This window comes from Anopheles ziemanni, chromosome 3 (genome assembly GCF_943734765.1).
Source record: "Anopheles ziemanni chromosome 3, idAnoZiCoDA_A2_x.2, whole genome shotgun sequence".
NCBI classification, from domain to species: domain Eukaryota; kingdom Metazoa; phylum Arthropoda; class Insecta; order Diptera; family Culicidae; genus Anopheles; species Anopheles ziemanni.
Window position 1 is genome coordinate 87,908,256 of NC_080706.1, and position 21,019 is coordinate 87,929,274.

Sequence of the window (21,019 nt, forward strand, 5' to 3'; positions counted from 1 at the left end):
AATCCGATAAAATCTTTCAAACTCACCTGTTTCATGAGAGGGACCAGCATCTTTTCCACCGATTTTATTTTGATATCTAGCATGAACTCGTTTGTTGACGTCCCTCCCGTTCCGCCGGGCCCATTATGGGTGCTTCCTTCCGCCATGATGCGTGCTAGCGACATTTCTGTTGGACTGGTGACACCGTCGGCGACACTTACACAATCATAAATATGTCGTTATCATTCGGAAATTGATGCACTTTTATCGCAAACGTTGTTGCTTCTTAGTTGCTCCCCTATTCTATAATCAAACTCTCACCTAACGGAAGCACATTTAGTTTCGTAAGTGAATGCAAACTGGCTTTCTTTCCACTTTTATTCCGGCCGACGGGATAATCATCTTTGCTCCCTCGCCATTTAGGGATTTGATTCTACGTCATCGGCTGCTTATGCCACACACAACACACCCAACCACCAACCTCAGCGCCGGGTATATCACCATCTAAAATATCTCATATTTTCCCCGCTACACCGCACTTTCCTTAATCCCACTTCGATGCGTGTCTTATGAAACGCATGGCACATTATTTTCCACAATTTCCGCGGCTACAATTACTACCAACCAACACCACTACGTAGTAGCTGTACAGCTCTCCCTAGTGGGGAAAATGGGTTTACAAGTGACAAGTGGCAGGAAGGTGGTCCGCATAAATCCGCTACGCTAGAACGCTCCCGTTGTTTTCACCGCCATACTAACAAACACATCAGCACACACACACACACACACACACACACATTCGTTGGCACGATCACTCATACCTAAGCGATCGATCGCTGATTTTCACCAACCCCCGATCGGCGACGATCTTTGCACCACGACGCACGGGCGAAGGAGCCGATTTTGCATTTTCCACCGAACACACAACAATTCAACAATTATTCAACCACGAAATAACACGTCGCCTGACGGACGCCGTCTGCGCGTGACATTTGCCGATGGAAAGAAGATAGATTAAGAGCCGTGTGCTCCATCTGCTGCATTATCTCATCTCGTGGCGGGTGCGGAAAATATCTTTTCACGTTTTCCCCCTGCACGTCGCACACTCGCGGAACACCAGCGTCGGGCTGGCCGGGCCGGGAGGTTGGTTGGTTCACTGATCTCTCGCGCGGCAATCTGTCAAAAACGCGGGATAGCGAAGATTCACGGAACGGGGGCCCTGGCCGCACGGGTGTTCACATTGCCCGCACGCACACCAACGCACCGGGAGATGACATTTTATATTTAACACAATTTCCCAACCTCACCACACGCACACACACACACACGCACACGAACACCCTTTGAGTAGACGCGAGCTCGATCACGAGAAAATCGAACCACCGACCATTCCGGGCACCGTGCGGAAAGCAACTGATCGGTCGGAAAAACGACGCGCACGCAACTTCCTCGAGATCACTCGCGTACGCGAGAGCAACCGGGGAAAATCGCTCCTTCACAGAAAGGGGGTGGGAAATGCCTTAGAGGAAAACCTCTTGAGAAGAAATTAAACGCGAAGAGTAGATTCGGGAGAGTTTTTCTTTGGTGAGAATGTTTAATGGAAGATATTTTGGCTCAAATGATGTAGGTAAAATCCAAACCTGTGATTAATAGTTTATAAACAAAAACAAAACAGTACAGCTAACGAAAAAGCGCAATATACATGACTGAAACATTTTCTTATTCTTTTAAATATTAATATTGAAACAAGAAGTGAGAAAAATCAATTATTATTATGGAATCAATCTAAAATAGATTTATTATGACTATTTAATTATATATTTTGGACACGAAAACATGTCATATTGAAGTCATCAACACTAAAAAGAACTTTGTTCCAGACTACCATGCGCTAAGCGATCGAAAGTAAAATCCAATGGAGAAGCATGGTGGTTCATGGACCAGCCTGATAAGAATAAAGAAAAGTAAATATGATGTATGGAAGAAGTCTGACCACAGACATGCTGATAACTGCATTATAATCATATACCGGTTTTAGATGATTTGATTATTTTAGTAGAGATGATTTCTTTAGTTGTTTTTGCTACCAACATAACAATTTTCGAATTTCGAATTTCAAATGTCAAGTGTCAAGACATTTGCAGCCTTTTAGGCGCAACGTGATGGAGAAGCATGGTGTTTGATGAAACAGCTTAATAAAATTAATAAACAAACGATGATTTTTAAACAATTTTTCATTATATATTATCTAAGTGGACAAATTTAGCATCTTAAATTGTAATTGAAGATATTTATAGAGATTTAGTTTCAAAAACGAATGCAAATTTGTACATAAACAATGGGACAAAATGTTTGCCAAATTGAGAAACTTCTACTTCCCGCTTGGAGGAAACAAATAGTCTTTGTGTTGCACCGGGGCATGCAAAACACTAATTCCCATTTCAACTAAGACTTCACAAGCTTAGCATCGTCCAGCGTGGCGCATATGCGTGTTGTTAATGAAAAACTTTACTAGTTTGAACCGACTCCATCGAATCGGTTAATGGAAGAAACCTAATTAGCCAACTCAAGCATAGCGCGGAAGTGCAACCATCAAGCGCATTGGATAAAGTTACGGCGAAGTCTGCATGCGGAAAAGTGAACTCCATCCGAAAACGCGCCCACCCTAGCGTCAATGGTGTGACAAGCGAAAAACCCATCCACATCCGGCGAACGACAAGGATTAAAAGGATACGCTCACGCGGGTTGCAGTGCAATGCATCGGTGCACCGTTGCTGCGTACAACGTGCGGTTGGTGATGAAACTTTTCCCGATACACAATCGCGAATCCAACCGCGGATGTTAGCCAGCTGTGCCGGCGCTTGTCTCTCCCTCCGGACTGAACCACGAGACCCCGCACTACGTCCAGAACTATTATTGAAAGCACCGTTGTTCCGTTGGCGTTTGGCGTTTCTGAAACTGGGTTGGCGCTTCTCGTCGACATCGAACGACTCCCGTCCACCAGGCAAGCAACGAGAAAGTATGACGGACGCTCCATTAATTATGCACAATAGCAACGGCCATAAATTTTACATTCGTGAACAATAAATTATCCTCCCCACCCCAACGTTGGCCCCGGGTCTGTCGGTGTCCATTTATTCTGGTCCGGAGCAAAGCTTTCGATGATGGTTCGCATGGAATTAGAGCCGAGGGATCCCATCACGCAGGCGTCATCCCCCGATGCAACGCGTGCAACCGTGTGGGTCGGATACCCGCGTTCCGTCCATCATTATCCACGACTCATTTGGTGCGATTACATAAAAATGCTCTTTGTGAACGATAAAACGCTCAATGTGGCAGAAAGCTGCTTAGTGCTAGAATAAATGCAAATGTGATGTAACGTGATTACAGGTTATGTTGGTTCAAACAACGTTCTGCATCTTTTCGATTCGTTCGATATTTTCATTTGTTGCAACAAGTATTTTGCTTAGAAGTTAACGAGAAAAATGTCATATAAATGGTTGAAAAATCTTAGTAATTTTTTTTAAGTGACGTTGGAAGTATAATAAGCATGTATAAAATATATTAAAATAAAGGTTCTAGATAATTGAAATAAAATAATTATTCTAATGAACTAATAAAGTGTATCTAAGTCTTCTGCTTACTTTTTTACTTTTTTGTAACTTTATTTTTTCAGTGTAATTTTATAGAGAAAAATTTTTTTTTTCATTTTTATTTATAGTAATTTTTATTTATTCGCCTATTAGGAACATTTCCAACTTGAACGTTCAAAACCCTTAGAAACAAGTTGACCATTTCTAGAACTTTTGTTTTAGTTCATAAAACACGAAAATGTGAAAAATGTCACCAGTTAAATGATAAAAAAAGTGATAAAGTGAAAAATGTCACCAGTTGCGCAATTGATGAAACGTGGAATTAGTATTTTAAACAATTTGTGATATTGCATTTATTTTCAAAACCAGTTTTATAGCTACATTTAAACATACCTTACATCATTCAAACAGAATACCCTACAAAAAATTCATCAAACTGAATTCATTTTAAACCCCAACACTCATACGGATTATACTAATTTTTCGATTCAGATTTTCCTCCTGATTAACACACACTTTTTGCACTTCTCTTTCGTATCCTCGCAATTTCCTCGCAACATTTATCTTCCTTCTACCTCATTGAATTGTACTGTCATCGATTAGGTCCTAATTTGACTCCGGTAACGACTGCGTAGGAGAGCAAAGTGCTACCGGCTTGCGAACGAATTTGTCCGTTGGTCCTCTGCTTACTTTTATTATTTTAAACTCATAATCTCTGTCCTCACTCCTTTTCGTGATTCACTTTTCCAATTCGATGCACTTTCGGCACCCCCAACACCAGCACACCTAGGTTCCGGCAGTGTTCACTCGAACAGTGTAGAAAACGGTGACTGGAACCGGACTGATAAGACGGTAACGTGCGATGAATAAATTGCTCCAGTCTGTGTGGAGATCCTGCATAACCGGCTGCTGGAGTCTCACGAGCTTCCTCGGTTCTAAGGCAACCCCCTCGTGTAAGGATGTCTGCAAAATTTCACTCCCCCGACGGTTGTTAAGAGCAGGAAGCGGCTTGACTATAAAGTTTCTCCTGCTCGAGAGCAGACTGTCTTCGAATTTGCTACCTTATAACTTCCTCGTGCGGGAAGTGAACCAGTGAAGCCACACCGGTGGCTCTTTGGAGTGTGTTCCGACTAACATCATTTGCAGCCGGAGCGCCCGGTTTCCGAAGTTCCTTTCTCCTTCCATAGTTGCGGAGTGCCAAAAATCAATATCAAAACTTTCCTCCGGAAGGCGAAGCCGTTTCGGGCTTTGGGGGTGGGCAAGAGGTGTTGGCTCAGCACGCGGTGGAAGACATTACAACTTTGTGGCATTTTGCTGCTGCTGCTGCTGCTGGGCGTAAAGTAACGACCGGGTGCCGGATTTCCGGTTTCCCCGAGACCGGAGAGTGGGTTGGCTGGCGTGTGTTCTTTGGTTTGTTCCTAACAGCTCCCCACTCTGTGCTCTGGGTAAGGAATGTACACGTTCCGACGGATCTTAACGAATTAGAATGTCTTTGAGGGACGACGACGACTAAACCTAGACAATCGGCTTAGCGCGCCGATGGAACGAAAATCCGCTTTTCCTCCTCGTTCAAGATTTTCGTGTGTTACTTCCTAACTCTTGCCCCGCTGCGGAGGTGGCGGCGAGGGTGGATTGATGCCTTTGCGCTTCCGGAGCGACTCGGTGGGCCCTTGCGTCGGCCGGAGCAGCTGGCGGAAGTTGAACGGTCCGAGGTACGAGTCGGCATTGCGGTCCTTCTGGAAGATGATGGCCTGCTCGACCGAATCGAACGAGTTGAGCGAGTTCATGCCGCTGCTGCCGCTGCTCAGGCTGGAGCTGTTGGAGCTGTGGGCGTCCCGGTCGTCGCGATTCCCGGATCGATCCGGAGCGAGCATTTCCCCGCCATCCCGAGCGCGCTCCCGCTGATGGTGCAACGGTCCCTTGACGTCGATGTTCAGGTACTTGGACACGTTGAAGTTCTGGTAGTCCTTGTCCAGCGTGGACTGGTCGTCGGTCGAGAGGCTGCTGGCACACTTCGACTCCATCTGGGCGAACGAGGTAACGTGCGGGCTGAACCGGTACACGCCGTTCAGCAGTTCGCACACACCCTGACCGCAGTTCAGTTCGCCAGCGTGACGTTGCTGCTGATGGTGATGCTGCTGCTGCTGCTGGCGGGCCTTCTGCTGCTGATGCTGCTGCTGTTGCTGCTTCTGGTACTGCTGGATCTGCTGCAGCTGCGCCAGCTGGTGCTGCTTCTGCTCGGCCGCCTTACGTCGATGGTTCACCAGGAAGTTGGTATCGCCAAACATCCGCATCACCGGGCTCTTGCTATCGATTTTCGTTTCCTCCGAGATGTTCTGATACTCGTGATGCTCGATGAGTCGCTTCTGGGGAACTTGTTGCTGCTGCTGGTAATGATGTTGATGATTTTGTTGCTGCTGCTGCTGCTGCTGATGTTGCTGATGGTATTGATGGTACTGCTCGTGGACGTGCTCTTCCACGCCAGCGAACCGGCTGACAGGCTGTTGTTGTTGATCCTTCGCCGATGGTTCGGAACGCTTCTTCCGTCCGCCCGGTTCCTTCCGCTGCTTCTCGTTTGACGACCCCGACAGAGCCGACGAGCCCGCCGACGACGACGTCATCGTTGGCGTGAGCCCATTAAGGGCGGCCTTTTCCTTCTCCTTTTTCGCCTTCTTCTCCCGCTTCTTGCGCTCCTTGTTCTCCTTCTCGCGCGCCTTCAGCTCGGCCTTGGCCGCCTTCTTGCCCGCAGCGCCTCCGAGCCCGAGCATGCCGAGGCGGGACGCGGGTGACGATGATTCGCGAACCGGCGACTCGACCGGCGATTGACGCACGGGGCTCGGATGCGGTGCCCGGCCCACGTCGACGGTCGGAGATTCGCGCTGCTGGTTCGGCGAATAGCGGAGTATCTGTTGATTGTTCGGATTGAGATAGCTGAACGCCGGAATGCTGCGAATGTGGGCCGGTTCGTTCGGATTTTGCGGCGATCTGTGTGGGTGGCAGGAAGTCAAATGGATCGAATTACTTATCGATGTCGGGAGGGAGTGAGAGTAGGGTTTGATGATTGGTGATTAAGTTGATTACAAATACTTTAGAATGTGAGTTCTATGGTAAACTATGGAGGATGAGTTAATAAAAGCAACAACATATTTGTTAAACTGCTTTAGGATTTTGACTCTTAAAATAAATCTAACCCTACGATTGTTCCACTTATTTTTGAATTGCTTCTTCTAATTTACTTCCAGTAAATTTATAATTAATGTCATTTATACCTGCAGCATATTATTATTTTTACTGTAAGAGTTAGATTTAAATAAAGTCGTAGCATACCATAACAATGAATAAATTTAATCAAATTAATTATTTGTGAACTACCGTTTAAAATTAATTAATTAATTGGAAAATTAGGTTATTTTTTGCAATTCGCAGCACTTTAAAGTAATAATTCAATCTGGTTTATTTTCTTACGGAGTTGAGATGAACATGTTGCGGAAGCAAAGCAAATTTCTTTTTTTTTTATTTTTTGTGTACCCAAGTTATTCGTAAATAATCATTCTAGCTAATTTTTAAATTTTTACCTAAGGCTTAAATGTGCTTTTTTATTCTTGAAAATACATTTTTAATTGTGATAATTCAAATGTTAAAATTTAATTTCAGGAAGGTAATTAAAAAAATATGCATAAAATTGATTAACCATCACCATTTTTAATCCTATAATTGTCTATGATTATGATCTAACCATCCCCAATTAATGTTGATGAGATTCGATTTAGAATAGTCTCCATAAACACCTGACCATTACCTGACGAGCGAATGTTCACTCCTTATTTGCTGTAGAGGAAGGATTGATTTTTCTGTTTGGAAGCCGGTTCGTGCAGTTCGTCGTTAATTGCCAGTGCTCTCATGTTCATGAGTGGTCTTCCCAAGGCAATCGTTAGTAGTTGGTTATTACGCGAGTAAAAGAATAGTTAGATATGTTAGTAAGTAGTGCAGATGTCAAACAAAGCCGTTCACAGCGAGAGAGAGACAGTGCTGGTGGGTTTGTTAATTATTGTTATTTCTATCATACTGGATGATCTTATTCATCAGTCCCAGTTGGGCTCTGAGGGGAAGTTATACCGATCCATTCGTACAATATCCGGTGTGCATTGTGAGAAGGAAGGTCAAGGAATTTAATCAGTTTGTTAATTTGCTTCGGGACAAACAGTGTCCCCTGAACGCAGGCACAACACACAGAGTGCGGCTACCGTCGGGAAGGCTTACCTGGCGAGACCCTTAAACTTATCCTGCGGCGATGAAGCGTCGGTCTGCGCCTGGAACGCCTGGTGCCAGTTGCTGGACAGCTGCTGCTTGCGGTCGCCCAACTCCATCTTCCGGTCACCGAGAATGTCGTTCCGATTGATGTCGATCCGTTGGGCCGGTTGCTGCATATTCCGCTGCCTGCGCGGGAGGGAAAGCAAAGAACAGTCCGTGGACGGACGGGACGTTAGTTACTGACTCGACTGGCTGGCCTCTGCGCTTATTCCTTATTGGAATGCTTGAACAACGTACGCTACACATAAATCGGGACACTACGGAGGGGAAATATAAAGTCAAATCTATTTTTCAAGCTACGACAACCAACACGAGGTTCCGGTTCATCGGTATTCATCGGAATCTCCCCCCGGGAGCTCTAGTTGGACTGAGGGTAAACAGGCAAAGTAATTGGAATGTACGGAACATACTGCACTAGCGTTGCTACTCAACCAAAAACACCCCCGAAAGGGCCGGGACACAAACGTGGGTATACGACCTGAAGCTCACACTCACACGGAAGACAGATTCTGACTCTCGTCTCCCCGTCTATGCTATGCTATTTCGCTCCCCCACAACATTCCACTTTCATCCCTTTCAGCCGTACATCCAGATCATAAACCAACTGCACAACGAAAACGCTAGCAGAAGCATTAGTAGCATATGCAACAACCTTTGCGAGCGCAGGTTGCGTTCCACCTCGTAGAACGGCATGTCCCACGGGGAGATGTCGTCAAAGTCGGCGGGTGGCGGTGGGCTCCTGCTCACCATTGCGCACCAAAGCAATTCGTCGTGAAAGCGGACGTTTGGGAAGATATACGAGAAAGAGAATGCGTTCAGTATTAACACGTCGACTGTCGGAATGTGTCCTTCCCTTCGAATCGGTTCCGGACGTTACGAATTTGTTTTAGTCTTCCATAGACGATAGTCCTTCCCTCGACATCAGCCATGCCCCCCTCTTGGCGGCTTTTTGTACCTTTGAATTAGTTCCTTCGTCATCTCGTGGTCACAGTCGACGCTCCGTAGCGAGCTGTACTTGGCGCAATCGCTACCGCCGGGCACGGTGCCAAGCAGGCCCGGCACCAGAACGAACCCAGGTGGCCGCCGGTAGTCGCCGGGCAGCTTCTCGATCGCCTCCAGCGGGACGCCCGCCTTGTTGACGCGCAAGTTCTTGTGCGCCTCCTGGTTCAGCATGTGCACGTTCTGCGAGAAGGCGATCAGGTCCAGCTGCTGGTCTTTGGTGGTGAGCGGCTTCGGCTGGGGCTGCGGTGCCGGACCCTTCGCCCGGGACGCACCGACCCCGAGCGCCTGCTCGCGACTGCTGTTGTTGTTCTTGCTCTTCTGCGTCCGGTAGTAGCGCTGTATGATGCGGGCCGCATCCTCCTTCGTGAAGCCCTCCTTCTGCATCATCCGCTGCGCCTCCACACGGTTCTTCGCGATGCCGAGGATGTACTTCGTTTTCGCTTCGATTTCCGGCGTCATGCGCAGCTTGCGGATGGTGTACCCGCGGTAGTAGCTCTGGATGACGATGGCCGCCCGCTCGTTCTCCTTGTTGTTCATCGCGTCCAGCGCGCTCCGCTTGTCGTGCTGCTGCTGCACGTTGTGGAAATGCTTCGCCTCCAGCTGGTGGTTTGACAGCTGATGTATCAGCTTCGCCTTCGCCAGCGCCTGCTTGGCTTTGTTTTGTTCTGCCCCCCGCCGGAAGAATAGAAAAAAAGAGGCACCACAGAAAAATGAGACCACTGTCATCCGCTGTGTCATCCGCCCTTGAACTGCTTACCGTTGTTCTTTTTCTCCTTCGCCAGCCGTTCCTTCTCCAGCCGCTCCTGCTCCAACCGTTCCCGCTCCTGCTTTTCCTTCAGTATACGCATGCGACGGCGTGTCAGCCAGCCACGGACGTGCTTCTGCAGCGTCACCGCACTCAGCGCCACACGCTGTCTCTCACGCTTGTACAGAGCCTTCGCTAGCCATCGTCGCACGCAAGCCTGCACCAGAATGATTTTGCGAACCTGCAATGGACGGTGTGTGTAATCGATTAGCGCCCGGTGAAACAAAAAACGCCACGCCAAACACCTACGTGTTCCTCGTACAACTTCGAGAGGTACTCCACGTGGTAGTACTTGAGGAACACCTTCGACTTCCCGAGCGCCCATCCGTCCATTTTTAGGCGCACTAAAAGCAAGCGACAGGATTCCCGGTTCGACACGACACGCTCGTCGAAGCTGTACGCCAGGAAGCAGTACCTGGAAAGGTAGAGAGAGAACCTAGGGATGAGGATACGGCAACCGGAAGCGAACACGCCCCGCCTTACTTACTTTCGCAAAAAGTCCGCAAAGGTAAACCGATGGCTGAAGCCGTGCTGCCGGATGCGGATCGTTTCCAGCACGCCCGTGTAGCGCAGCTGCTTGAGCACCTTCGCCGACTCGAACGATTTCGCCGCCTTCGCCTCGTTCGGCTTGATGCAGCGGATGAACTGGGGCGTCCCGGTGACCATCTTCTGCAGCAGGTCCATCAGCGAGTAGCGGAAGTAGGTGGCCACCGTTTGCTGGGCGCGCGACTGGGACGCGAGCCCGCGCGAGTTGAACTTCTCCTTCGTGTCGACCTTGATGAAGCTGGACACGTTCTGGCGCGAGCCCGTATCCTGGATGGCCGAGTAGAGGTTGCCCGTCTTGGTGATGGGGCACTGGAACAGGAAGCGTATCATGTCGTACTGGCTCTGCCGGATCAGCTGGATGATTTCGGCCGGCAGGAAGTTGCGATTCTTCTCCAGGAACCCGTCCGCCTGGTAGACGACCCGCCCGGCAAAGTGGTGGATTGCGAAGCAGACGGCGTCCGACTTGGGACGCTGATAGAACTTTGACTTCACATTCTGGTGGAATTTTTCTACAAAACAAAACAACCCGGAAACGGTTAGGAACTTATTCCTACACCAACGAGGAGTGAACCAGATGTATTGCTTACCAATCAGAGAACGATCCGTTGAACGTGGGAACCGTGACTCCTCGTCCAGTAGCGCCAGCAGACCTAGCGGACGGCTCAACAGCATATCCAGCACCGGGCGATTGTCTGCGAACTCCACCAAGTCAACCGGGATCCCTTCAGCCATGTATTCCTGTTGGAGAAAGAAAACCCCCGATAAAACGCCATCTTGAAGGTTGTTACAAACTTCACGGAAAACGGTCCTACCTGTTGCTCCCAGGTGAAAATGTGTTGGTTGAAGTAGTACTGGATCTGCTCGTTCGCAATGTTGATGCACAGTTGTTCAAAGGAGTTCTTGCTGAAGTTTTCGAAGCCAAAAATATCCAACAATCCAATTGCCAACTGTTCCGGGCTGTCAAAGATACAATTCTTGATTATGTCATTCCAAAAATACGTCGGCTTTCTCCAACTTACCTGTTGTTCAGCCGATTATGGACCAACAGCATATTGATCTGATTGACCATCCAATCAAACAAACGCCCGTACAATCCCTTCGCCATGGCGTCCCGCGCCGTACACGCTTCCGCCACGTTGTTGTGGCGCGTAATCGTCTCACCGCGCGTCACGACCGAGTTGGAGGACAGGGCCTCCAGCAGGTCGGCCGAATCGACGCCCAGCAGCTTCGACACCCGGTGCATCGGGGCCACATCGATGACCCGTGCCCGGCTGTCGGTGTTATCGTTAGCGTCCATCTCACCAAACTCGATGTCACCGAGGTTAAGGATCGCCGCCAGCACGCGGTTGACCATGTCGATCTCCTCGTCCTTGAACCCGAGCACTTTGAAGCTCGCCAGCAGCTGCTTCCACCGGTCGACGTTCGTCTTCGGTAGGGTGGCCGTCTCCTGCAGGTAACGGTGTGTCTTCCGGTAGGACGGGTGCAGATAGTACTCCTCCAACCGGCCCTCGGACTGCAACCCGTCGTACATGTAGTAGAACACATGGAAGTTACCTTCACCTTCCGCCTGTTTCACGACTCGACTCTGCTCGAGCAGGTATACGAAGATGCGAGCGCCGTTCACCTTGCCACTCTTGGCCATCGTCAGCTCGAGGTACTTCCCGAAGCGCGAGCTGTTCGAGTTGATACCCGTCCGAGCGTTTCCGAACGCCTCCATGATGGGGTTCACCTGCAAGATCCGCTCCTCGAGGTTCTTCGTGACCGCTTTGCCCAAGTAGACGAGCTGCTTGAGCAGCAGGTTGGCGCTTTCCGTCTTGCCCGAGCCACTCTCACCCGAGATCACTATCGCCTGGTTCTGACGCTGGTGCACAAGCGCCTGATGAGCCGCGTCGGCGATCGCAAAGATGTGCGGAGGGTTGTCCGATCTCGCCTGGCCCGTGTACTTCCGCTGGTGCTGCGTCGTATAGAGTCCGACCTGGCTGAACGGGTTCACCGCAATCAGTATGTCACCGATGTAGGTGTAGATTTGGTTCGTCTCGTATCGCTTCTGCAGCTGCTCGACGATCGCGTCCTCCGTTAGCACGTCCAGCGCTGCCAGGTCGTCCATATACATCTTCTGTGGTTTCGACTTGCGATCAGACTTCAACTTCCCGTACTTTGTGGTCGCGATCGCTTGACTCGGCGCACGTCCATCCTCCCGCTGGCGTGCGATCTCCGCTCGCAACTCCTGCCGAATTTGATCCACGAACGGACCGACGCTTTTGAGGAACGGATGCGTTACCAACTCCTTCGAGAAAGGTCGCTGCTCGAGATCCTTCACCAGACACTCGGAGATGAAGTCGGACAGCATCGACGAGTACTGCTCAGGGTGGCCCAGCTTCGGTGGTGGGTTACGTGGGATCTGAAACAGAGCTCTCATCGGATGCAGCTCACACAACGGTGGATCACCTTCCGCCAGCTCGATCGCCGTAATACCAATCGACCAGACGTCGCACCGGGAATCGTAAGACTGATCCAGCTGCTGCTCGCAGGCGATCACCTCCGGCGCCATCCAGTACGGTGTGCCGACGCTGGTGTTGCGCCGCGCCATCGTCGCCGCCAGATGCGAGCTCACGCCAAAGTCCACCAGCTTCACATGGCCGCTCTCGGTCAGCAGGATGTTGTGACCCTTGATGTCCCGGTGCATGCAGTGGTTCTCGTGCAGAAACACGAGCGCCTGCACCGTCTCCCGAAGTATGTATGCGATCTGATTGTTGGACAACCGTGCCCCGCGGCTGCGCAGACCTTGAACCAGATCCGTAACGGAGCCACCGGTGCATAGCTGCGGAGGAAAGGCAAAAGCAAAGAAAAAGGAAAATTCAACCACGGAAAATCGTTGCAGAAAGCCACTCATTATGTTCATTCCACGCCCACTCCTCCGACATGCGGTGGAGCGAGGAATAATGTTCAGGAAATTAGTTTAACAGGTCAAACCCGCTGTGATTTTGATTAGATTAGTTTACCTCGCGGAGACAACACTGAACCTCTCCAGAGCGTCGCCGTCGATGTACCTCAACACCTTCACTTGTCACAAAGCTATGAACCTGGTGTACGCCTCCAATGGCATTTGGGGTGGCCAACCGCACAACTTTGAGCGCAATATTGGTTGCGCAACGAGGTAGTACGTGCGAGCTTGTGGATAGGTTTATAGGGTACAGTTTCTGCTCCGCTAAAATGCCCAAGATTAATAATGTCATTGCGCTCGTCCGCACAGCTTCGGTGCATCCATGCGGAAAAGGAACGATTGGAGGAAAAAAGGCTTAAGCCTAACGAACGCGTTTAGGAATTGGTCGCTTATTGCCCACACTTCATGCAGACCGCCTCGGAAGCCTTCCGTATTTGATTAACTGATGCAACCAGGTGAGGATAGACTCCCGCGAGGGGGGTTGCACTATAAGGTGTGCGGTTATGAGCCCATGGGTTTGCTTGCGGACCACAAGCCACCTTCATCATTTCGTGCCAAAAAGCGATTCCTCGCTAGACCCGGGGAAATTTATTATCTTCCCACTCTTCGATTAGCGCAAAGGCGAAGCATAAGGTGGATCTGAGAGGCGTCGAGCAAAGGCAATAAGTTATGTCAACAAGCAAATAAACGCTCCAAAACCATCCGGTATCGTACCGCTCCAATTCACCTTAATATCGGAGAATCGTAAGGTGTACCGTGCAGATTACTTTTTTCTCATCATCCGCAAATAACCATTGGACGTTCGTTAGTCCAAGTTACTTTACTTTTTGGTTTGTGTTAGATACTCATTTCTGTTACTTCCACTATTCGCTTCAGATAGTTTACTTTATACTACTTCATGTACTGGTAAGAAGTTGATCGTTAGATTAAAATTTACGTTTAGCTACGGACAATGTGAAATATTGGATAACATTATTTTATAAAAAAAACATATCAATAAATAACTACCTACTGTGAATTCCATGCTTCATTAACTTCTCTTCCATTAAGAGTAATTAAAAATAAGTGAGTGAATCCTGAGGTGTGAACGAGACTAGATTAAAGAAGCTGCTAATTATCTCTCGTTATTCATTCCAGTGACTTGCTAAAATGTGTTCAACTCATTAAGCTTCTTTTTTTTTTGGTTAAGTAAGGATTATTCCATTTCATATTACTGTTTTTCAAGTAAATTTACTTTTCTTAGCTTTATGTAATGCGTTGCATCGAGTTTAAAGTAGTTGCAGGACGTAGTGTAAAGTGTAGTGTAATTATTCAATATCTTTTTTAATCTATCATGATATTCGTAAGTACACACATTTTAAAACCAAACGACTGGCCAATTAAACATGGAATTTTCATAGATCAATTAGGAAGTGATTACATCCTTTCACACCTCAGTTTTGATAACATATTTACTGCTTTTGAACCATGTTTTTCGTCCAATTAATTTTCGGTGAAAGCCACCGCGACAGAGATTGTCATTCGATCGGGTGCGACAACCGATTTTCTCCCCAAAGAAAATGCATTTCTTGCAAAGAGTGCATTGAACTTCTCCCCGGACGCCAGCGACATACCAATCCCTCTACCCTCCGTTCGCGATCACCACAAGTTTATGGTTGCTTTTATATCGCGTCCCAGTTTTTTTGTTTTCGTCCCAACCAAAAATCGATCCCACTTTATGGTCCTCCATTCACGACGGCCAAGTTAAAAGCTTGGTCCTCATTTCGCTGTCGAATAAAGAATGCTGTTCCGGTGTCGCTCCCGAAAAACCTGTCCCAAAACTCGCATTATCACTTCAGTGTCATGTCAAGGTTTGGGGTTGTATTTTCTCCGCGTTCAATCTCGAGGGCCATCGAGGGGTTTTCATTTTTATATGTCGCGAAGATGATGGCCGCCGGCGGTCTCGATGATTCGTCTCATCGGACTTTAACGCTTCACTATCGAACCTGCCAACATGGAATCACTAATAGGCGAAATCAACCACCGTTGGGCATAAAAACTGACAAAAGTATTTTAACCCATTCGCTATGTTGCCAAAACTCCCGACAAGAATAGCATAAAAAGACGTCAGCAGGTCCACCCTTACCACCCCTTTGAAGGGGTGGGCTCTTGGACGAGGGAGAAAAACAGAGAAAAGACAGTTGAAGATCGTCGAGCAGCTTTGCGTTTCCCTCCGCCTCTATCTCCATCGGATATCTCCAAGTCGCACCGAAAGCGCACAACGAAGGTGTAGCTTTAATTTGAACTTTCTTTCGACGCGCCTTTTGTGTTCGCGACGCAATCCCGGAGGGGATTGCCTTGGAGAAAATCAGCACCCGGCGGAAAGTAAGTTATCTCCGTCAATCGAACTGGCCCGAAGTGTGTGGCTCCGGGTCGGCTTTCGGGGCGGAAAACGAAAGTATCGCCATCTCAGCGCACCCGGGACGAACATGACGCAGCTTTCGATCTTACCTTTCTCGCGCTGCCCTTGTGGCCTTTTGCCAGCTAAAGATGCGCTACGATGATGGTGGCTATCTTTTCCTCCTCGAGAGGTGGTGTTAAAAATGTTTCAAGGTTGAAAGTACACGCCCGGTGTAGTGATGTTCGATAGGGCAACAGTTAAAATTGGGGGAAAAAAGTAAGTGAAACAGTGACTCACAGACATCCTGGTTGACGGACCAAAGTGAAGAAAGTGAAACAATTACGATCCTCACGGTTGTTGTAAATAACCACGATGACGATGTAGCAGTCGGATTAAATGTCCGATTAAAAAGTACGTGAGAAATCGACGTGACCTTATTTCATCCAACCGAACAAAACTCTAAAATCTTGATTTATCTTTCGTCAAAAAAGAAATAATAAATCATAAACCCTATAAAGTTGAAGCTAAGATATTTTTATCATAACTACCAATGTTAACGGCGAAGCAGGTTGAATGATTTATAGCTGTCGACGCTATCGTCGAAAAAGATAATCATTGTTTCAAAGATAAGCAGACAATTTTACGACTTTATATACATTCCAAATACTACAATGAAAGTAGGATCAAATGAAGAACTACGATGGAATCGATCGCAACTTATTCAGCTTTAACTTCTAACCCATATAACTATTTTTTGGAGATCCTGTACCTGAGATTCCTGTGACTCCATTAATCCAGGCATGAAGAAGTGTCTTTGATCCTTTACGATATAGCAGTAAGGCCCTATAGGACAGGCCCTAGATATATTCTAGGGTGGTTTAGTGTTGTCTACAGATTTTCAAGCAATTCCTTAGAACTCCACTTGTCATGGTCCTGATCCACGGTCTTTGGGATTTCACCATACTGAGCCAAGGAGTAGTTTGTACAGGCCGTTTGGGTCGTAGTCCGTCCGTGTTTGTATCACACACACACACACAAAACACACAAAACAATAAACACACAGGAAAATCAAACGTCCAATAAATCGCCGTCATACCTTCCGTATGATTATCACTATCAATATCATGATCCTAAAGCCCGTCGATCGTCGCCAGGCGACCAGGTCTCGCCGGTCGTAAACCGTACGCAGTGCAGCCGTTAGCCGTCGTTGCACCCTGGCGGGGCTCGCGTTTATGGCCTGCGTCGAGGGGTTGTAAACACTGTGGGACAAGTCACCGGACATACACGCGCGCACGTCCATCCACCACGCAGAACCGCTTTGCACCGACTGACCAACTGAACCGGGCCCGGGCCGCGCTTCCGAGATTTTTCACCGGCGTCACCGGAACAAGGCGTAAAGACGGAACCCCCGATCCCCGGGTGCATAATTTTATCTCCACTGCTGTCTTACCCTCTCTCTCGCTCTCGCTCTGTTTCTCGATTTTTCTCGTTTCCATCTCGGTTTCGGCTACCCGGTGGAAGGTCGCGGCAACCTCGAAAAACATCGCTTTCCCTGGTACTTCGAATGCTGGACGCAACAACATCTTGATCACAGCCCGGTAATGAAATCTTTAGCCGGCTGATGAATAATATCCGACAATTTTCATCTGCCTCCGAGCCGGACCGAACCGAATCGGACCGTGGCTTTCGTGGTCGTTCCGAACCCAAAAGTTCACGGTCACCCGCCCGGGGAAGGAGAAGGGGGGATGTTAGGATGGACCTTGAGGCCCCTCCATCGAAGTCAAGGATGTGTTAAGTTCAACCAGGCTCGTTTCTTCATTTCGTTTGCTTCCATCGATGAACTTTCTTCCGAAATGAATGCTTACTTTTACCGTGCGGCCACATTCCGGCACGTACGCCACACGGAAAGCCGTTCACCGTTATTAGCATTCAACATCATAATTTTCCCTCATTTTGGAGCCCTCCACGGTGGTTTGCGCACCGCTCTCGGTGGTGGCGGAAGTGCATGCGCATTTTAAAACGAAATTAATTTCTCGGTCACTCGGACCTTCCGAGGGGCGGAAAGTTTTGTCACTCCACTCCACTGATCCACATTTGGTGCGGAACATGAGGAAAAACACATTGATTTACAGCAGCGTGTTGTGTCGCGGTTGGGAAAATCAGGGTTTTTTTTTCTTTTTGCTAGAAACGGAGCCAACTCCCACTTCAAAGCCTACTTACCTCGAGCACAAACCACAGCTGGTCATCCTCGACGGTGGTACCACGCTTCAGGAACAGCCCGGCAAAGTCGGGAATGTTGGGATGCTTGGAGAGATCGCGCAGCACCAGGTACTCCTCTTCGATTTCTTCGATATTATCGGCGATGCTTTCCAGTATCTGCGGGAGAGTAAAAAAAAAGAACGGAAGAACGGAATCGATATTAATCGCGAGATTACCAGCAAACAGCAAACCAAACATACAAACTGATCAAACAAACGAAGAAAAAAAAACATCCCACAAATAACCATAATGCACCCGCGGGTAATTTAGTGAAACCGGTTTTCTTTCCCCCCAGCGTATCTGAATCTCGTGTGTGTACTTGTGTTTTTCCTTTTGCACCTGAAGCGAAAATTGAACCACCAAGAAGAGCGAACTGCACCGAATACCGGTAGCTGTGAGTTTTTTTATTTCCTTCCCTCCCTCAGAAGAGATTTTTGATTTTCGAACGCTTGCCTCCTGCTGGGGGGTAATCATGATGATGTGCATGTTAACATGATGCGCTCATATGATAGGAAGATTGAATCAAATTATTACTTTTCCAAGTACGGGGAAAAAAAAACCGCTACGCCCTACCGAAAACGTACGAAGGTTGAAATTATCTGCACGGGGGGAATCTTCTGATAAATAATAAATTTACTTGCTCCGAAAACGATTCGCAACGTAATACGGCAATGTTTGATCAGTCTGTTTTTCAATGTGAAAATGGAAAAGTTAAATTTTATTTCATCTTTTATCTTCGAGAAACATCTTTTTCTGTTCTTGTAACATAATTTCGTATTATTTCAAAGCTTTTGAAGTTTTAATTTTGATATTTGAGTCAAAACTTCAGTTTTCAACGGTTCAAAATATGTCGAAAGGACCAGAAAAAAGGTTGAAAAAGTTACGACAAAGCGCTAACATGTTTAATATTTTAAGTAAGTAACGTATTTTGTTACTTTAGATTTGTTACTTCTAATGTTACTTTAAATTTGTTTTTCAAAATATTGTTGGGTTTTGAAATTGTTCTTATAGAGTTGTACATTTTAACGGATTGTAGGTCAATGTAACAACAAAATAAACTAGTGTTCCTCATGTTACATGGAACAATAGTTAAGCTCTATGGCTTCTGTTCTAAAACCATAAATTAAAATTTCTACAAATTAATACCTACTCCAAAGTTTACAGAAACAATACAAGTATTTGACAAAAATCAGCTAACATGTCTGAATAAAGTAATAACACTTACTTGCATGGCCTAAAAATTTGACGCAAGATTGCCTACACATTCCAAGTAACTCAAGTCTACTCGTGAACCTGTTTTGCTTTAAAAATTATCTAAACTTAATTTAAACAAAACAGTACATGAATGAAATAAATTGGTTGGATTAACATATTATCTAATTTTTATATTTGACTTTTTGAATACCAGTTGAATAAACTGATTTATAGTTAATATTCAAATATGTTCCTTACAATACCCAACACGTCTTCATTACTAATGTTTCTGTTAAAAAATTTGTTTCGTCCATTTCACATTGTGTGTAACATGTGACAACAGTACGCCTGTTGTTGGCACGTGCTGACCGTTTGTTGCTTCACGGACAAAAATCAATTTTCACTGAAGGTAACAGGCAGACAAGCACTTCTAAGGTTGCATTCAGTATGTTGCTCCTAAAACCAGGTTGTTATTGTATCCATCAACATTCCTGCAACCCACCACCACACGTGCTCCGACGACGCAGCGGACGTCGAACTAATGCCAATCCGTTCCAACCTTCCGATTCGGAAGACCACTTCCTTCGACACTTACAAGACACTTCCGAGGCACGGATCGAATCGAATCCGCTACAATCTGCGATTCAAACGCTGCCGTTCGGTCGGATGAAAACATAAGAAAAACGCACTACACGGACGATTAGCGCAACGCATCGGCGACCCCGCGAAAATGGTGGGGCGCCAAGAGACGCATCACCAGCCCATCAATCATCTACCATTGTTTTTCCCCCTCCGCCATCTTTCTTCCGGCCACGGTTTGGGACGGAACTCAGCCCGAAAGCAGCCCGCGACTTGCGTCTTGTGTTTTTCCAGCTGCACTGTGGGGATAGAGTGTGTACATGTTTTGTGTTTTTACTCACATGTTCACGCCACTTTACATATCAGTCGGAAATGCAGGCAGCGCCGACAGTGTACAAACACAAACTCTTATCGTCACGTAATATGTGTGATGTTCCCAGACCGTCCACCTTGGTTTGATTATTGTTGCCGGCTCAAGGGCCCCGGCCCTAAGACCTTCTGCGAGCGATTTGCGGAATCCACGGAAGCGGTGCAGCCGAACCAGACATAAATGATTACATGAAATCCTGCTACAACATGGAGGTGAATTAACACGTGTGCTGTGGAGCTAGGGTCAACCACCAGCAACCATCAGTCCGTCCGCCATTTTGCTTGTTGTTAAATAATTGATGGACAATTTTTCTGAATACAATCCACCGTGAACTCGCGTAACCATCGATTACGGCGGTAAATTGATTAGTAAGTCGCGCTAAGCACGCCAAGTCAACGCCTCTGAAGACGAATGTAAGCTTCAAACTCAATTTTTCACACCTTCAACAACGTACAATGTATTTGAGGGAAAAAATATGGCGAACAATTAAAACTGATAGTTTTTTTCGCACACCGGTTTCGCCTTTCGCAAATCCAGTTGGCGTGACACTCCTGCCAAATTGAGGTCGTTTGTCACTGCCAAAGAGATGCATCAGTCGCAATCGGTACGATCTCTACTCGAATTTTGTTGACCAGCATCATCACTTTCCCCCGATGCGACACGTTCCGACTGGATGCAGCCGAAATTTCACGCTTGTAAAAGGCACCAATTAATGAACCACACCCATTCGGCCGCCTCCACCGACACTTACCTTGACCGCATACTTCCGCCCGGTGTGCTTATCCTTCGCACTGTAGACTTCGCCGTAGGTGCCCTCGCCGATCAGGTCCAGCAGCTCGAAGCGCTCGCTCGGGTTCGGCAGCCTGCTGAAGTCCACATGCTGCGACAGTCCATTGTAGGCCATATTCCTGGAAGGGGCGGAGGAGAACGAAGGACACCCGTTAGAACTGCGAACACGCTCATCAACCGTTCCCGTCCACTCTGGCCGGTGGCGCAACATTGACTACCGGGTGCGAGGTGGAACACTCGCCACCGTGCGTTCGTTTCAGCAACAGCA

General features: G+C 47.5%; 1 protein-coding gene across 1 annotated transcript in view; it reads right to left on the reverse strand.

The window, feature by feature from the left end:
• Positions 1–5,164: 5,164 nt before the first annotated feature.
• LOC131285737 (myosin-IIIb-like) overlaps positions 5,165–21,019 on the reverse strand; it is a 28,765-nt gene continuing 12,910 nt past the window's right edge. The window contains exons 2-13 of the mRNA XM_058314594.1: positions 20,714–20,870; positions 17,781–17,936; positions 11,256–13,057; positions 11,049–11,193; positions 10,824–10,974; positions 10,178–10,745; positions 9,940–10,105; positions 9,643–9,871; positions 8,839–9,550; positions 8,536–8,622; positions 7,833–8,009; positions 5,165–6,557 (exon numbers count right to left, since the gene is read on the reverse strand). Coding sequence (XP_058170577.1) covers positions 5,165–6,557; positions 7,833–8,009; positions 8,536–8,622; positions 8,839–9,550; positions 9,643–9,871; positions 9,940–10,105; positions 10,178–10,745; positions 10,824–10,974; positions 11,049–11,193; positions 11,256–13,057; positions 17,781–17,936; positions 20,714–20,870 — 5,743 coding nt within the window. The remainder of the gene's footprint in view (positions 6,558–7,832; positions 8,010–8,535; positions 8,623–8,838; positions 9,551–9,642; positions 9,872–9,939; positions 10,106–10,177; positions 10,746–10,823; positions 10,975–11,048; positions 11,194–11,255; positions 13,058–17,780; positions 17,937–20,713; positions 20,871–21,019) is intronic.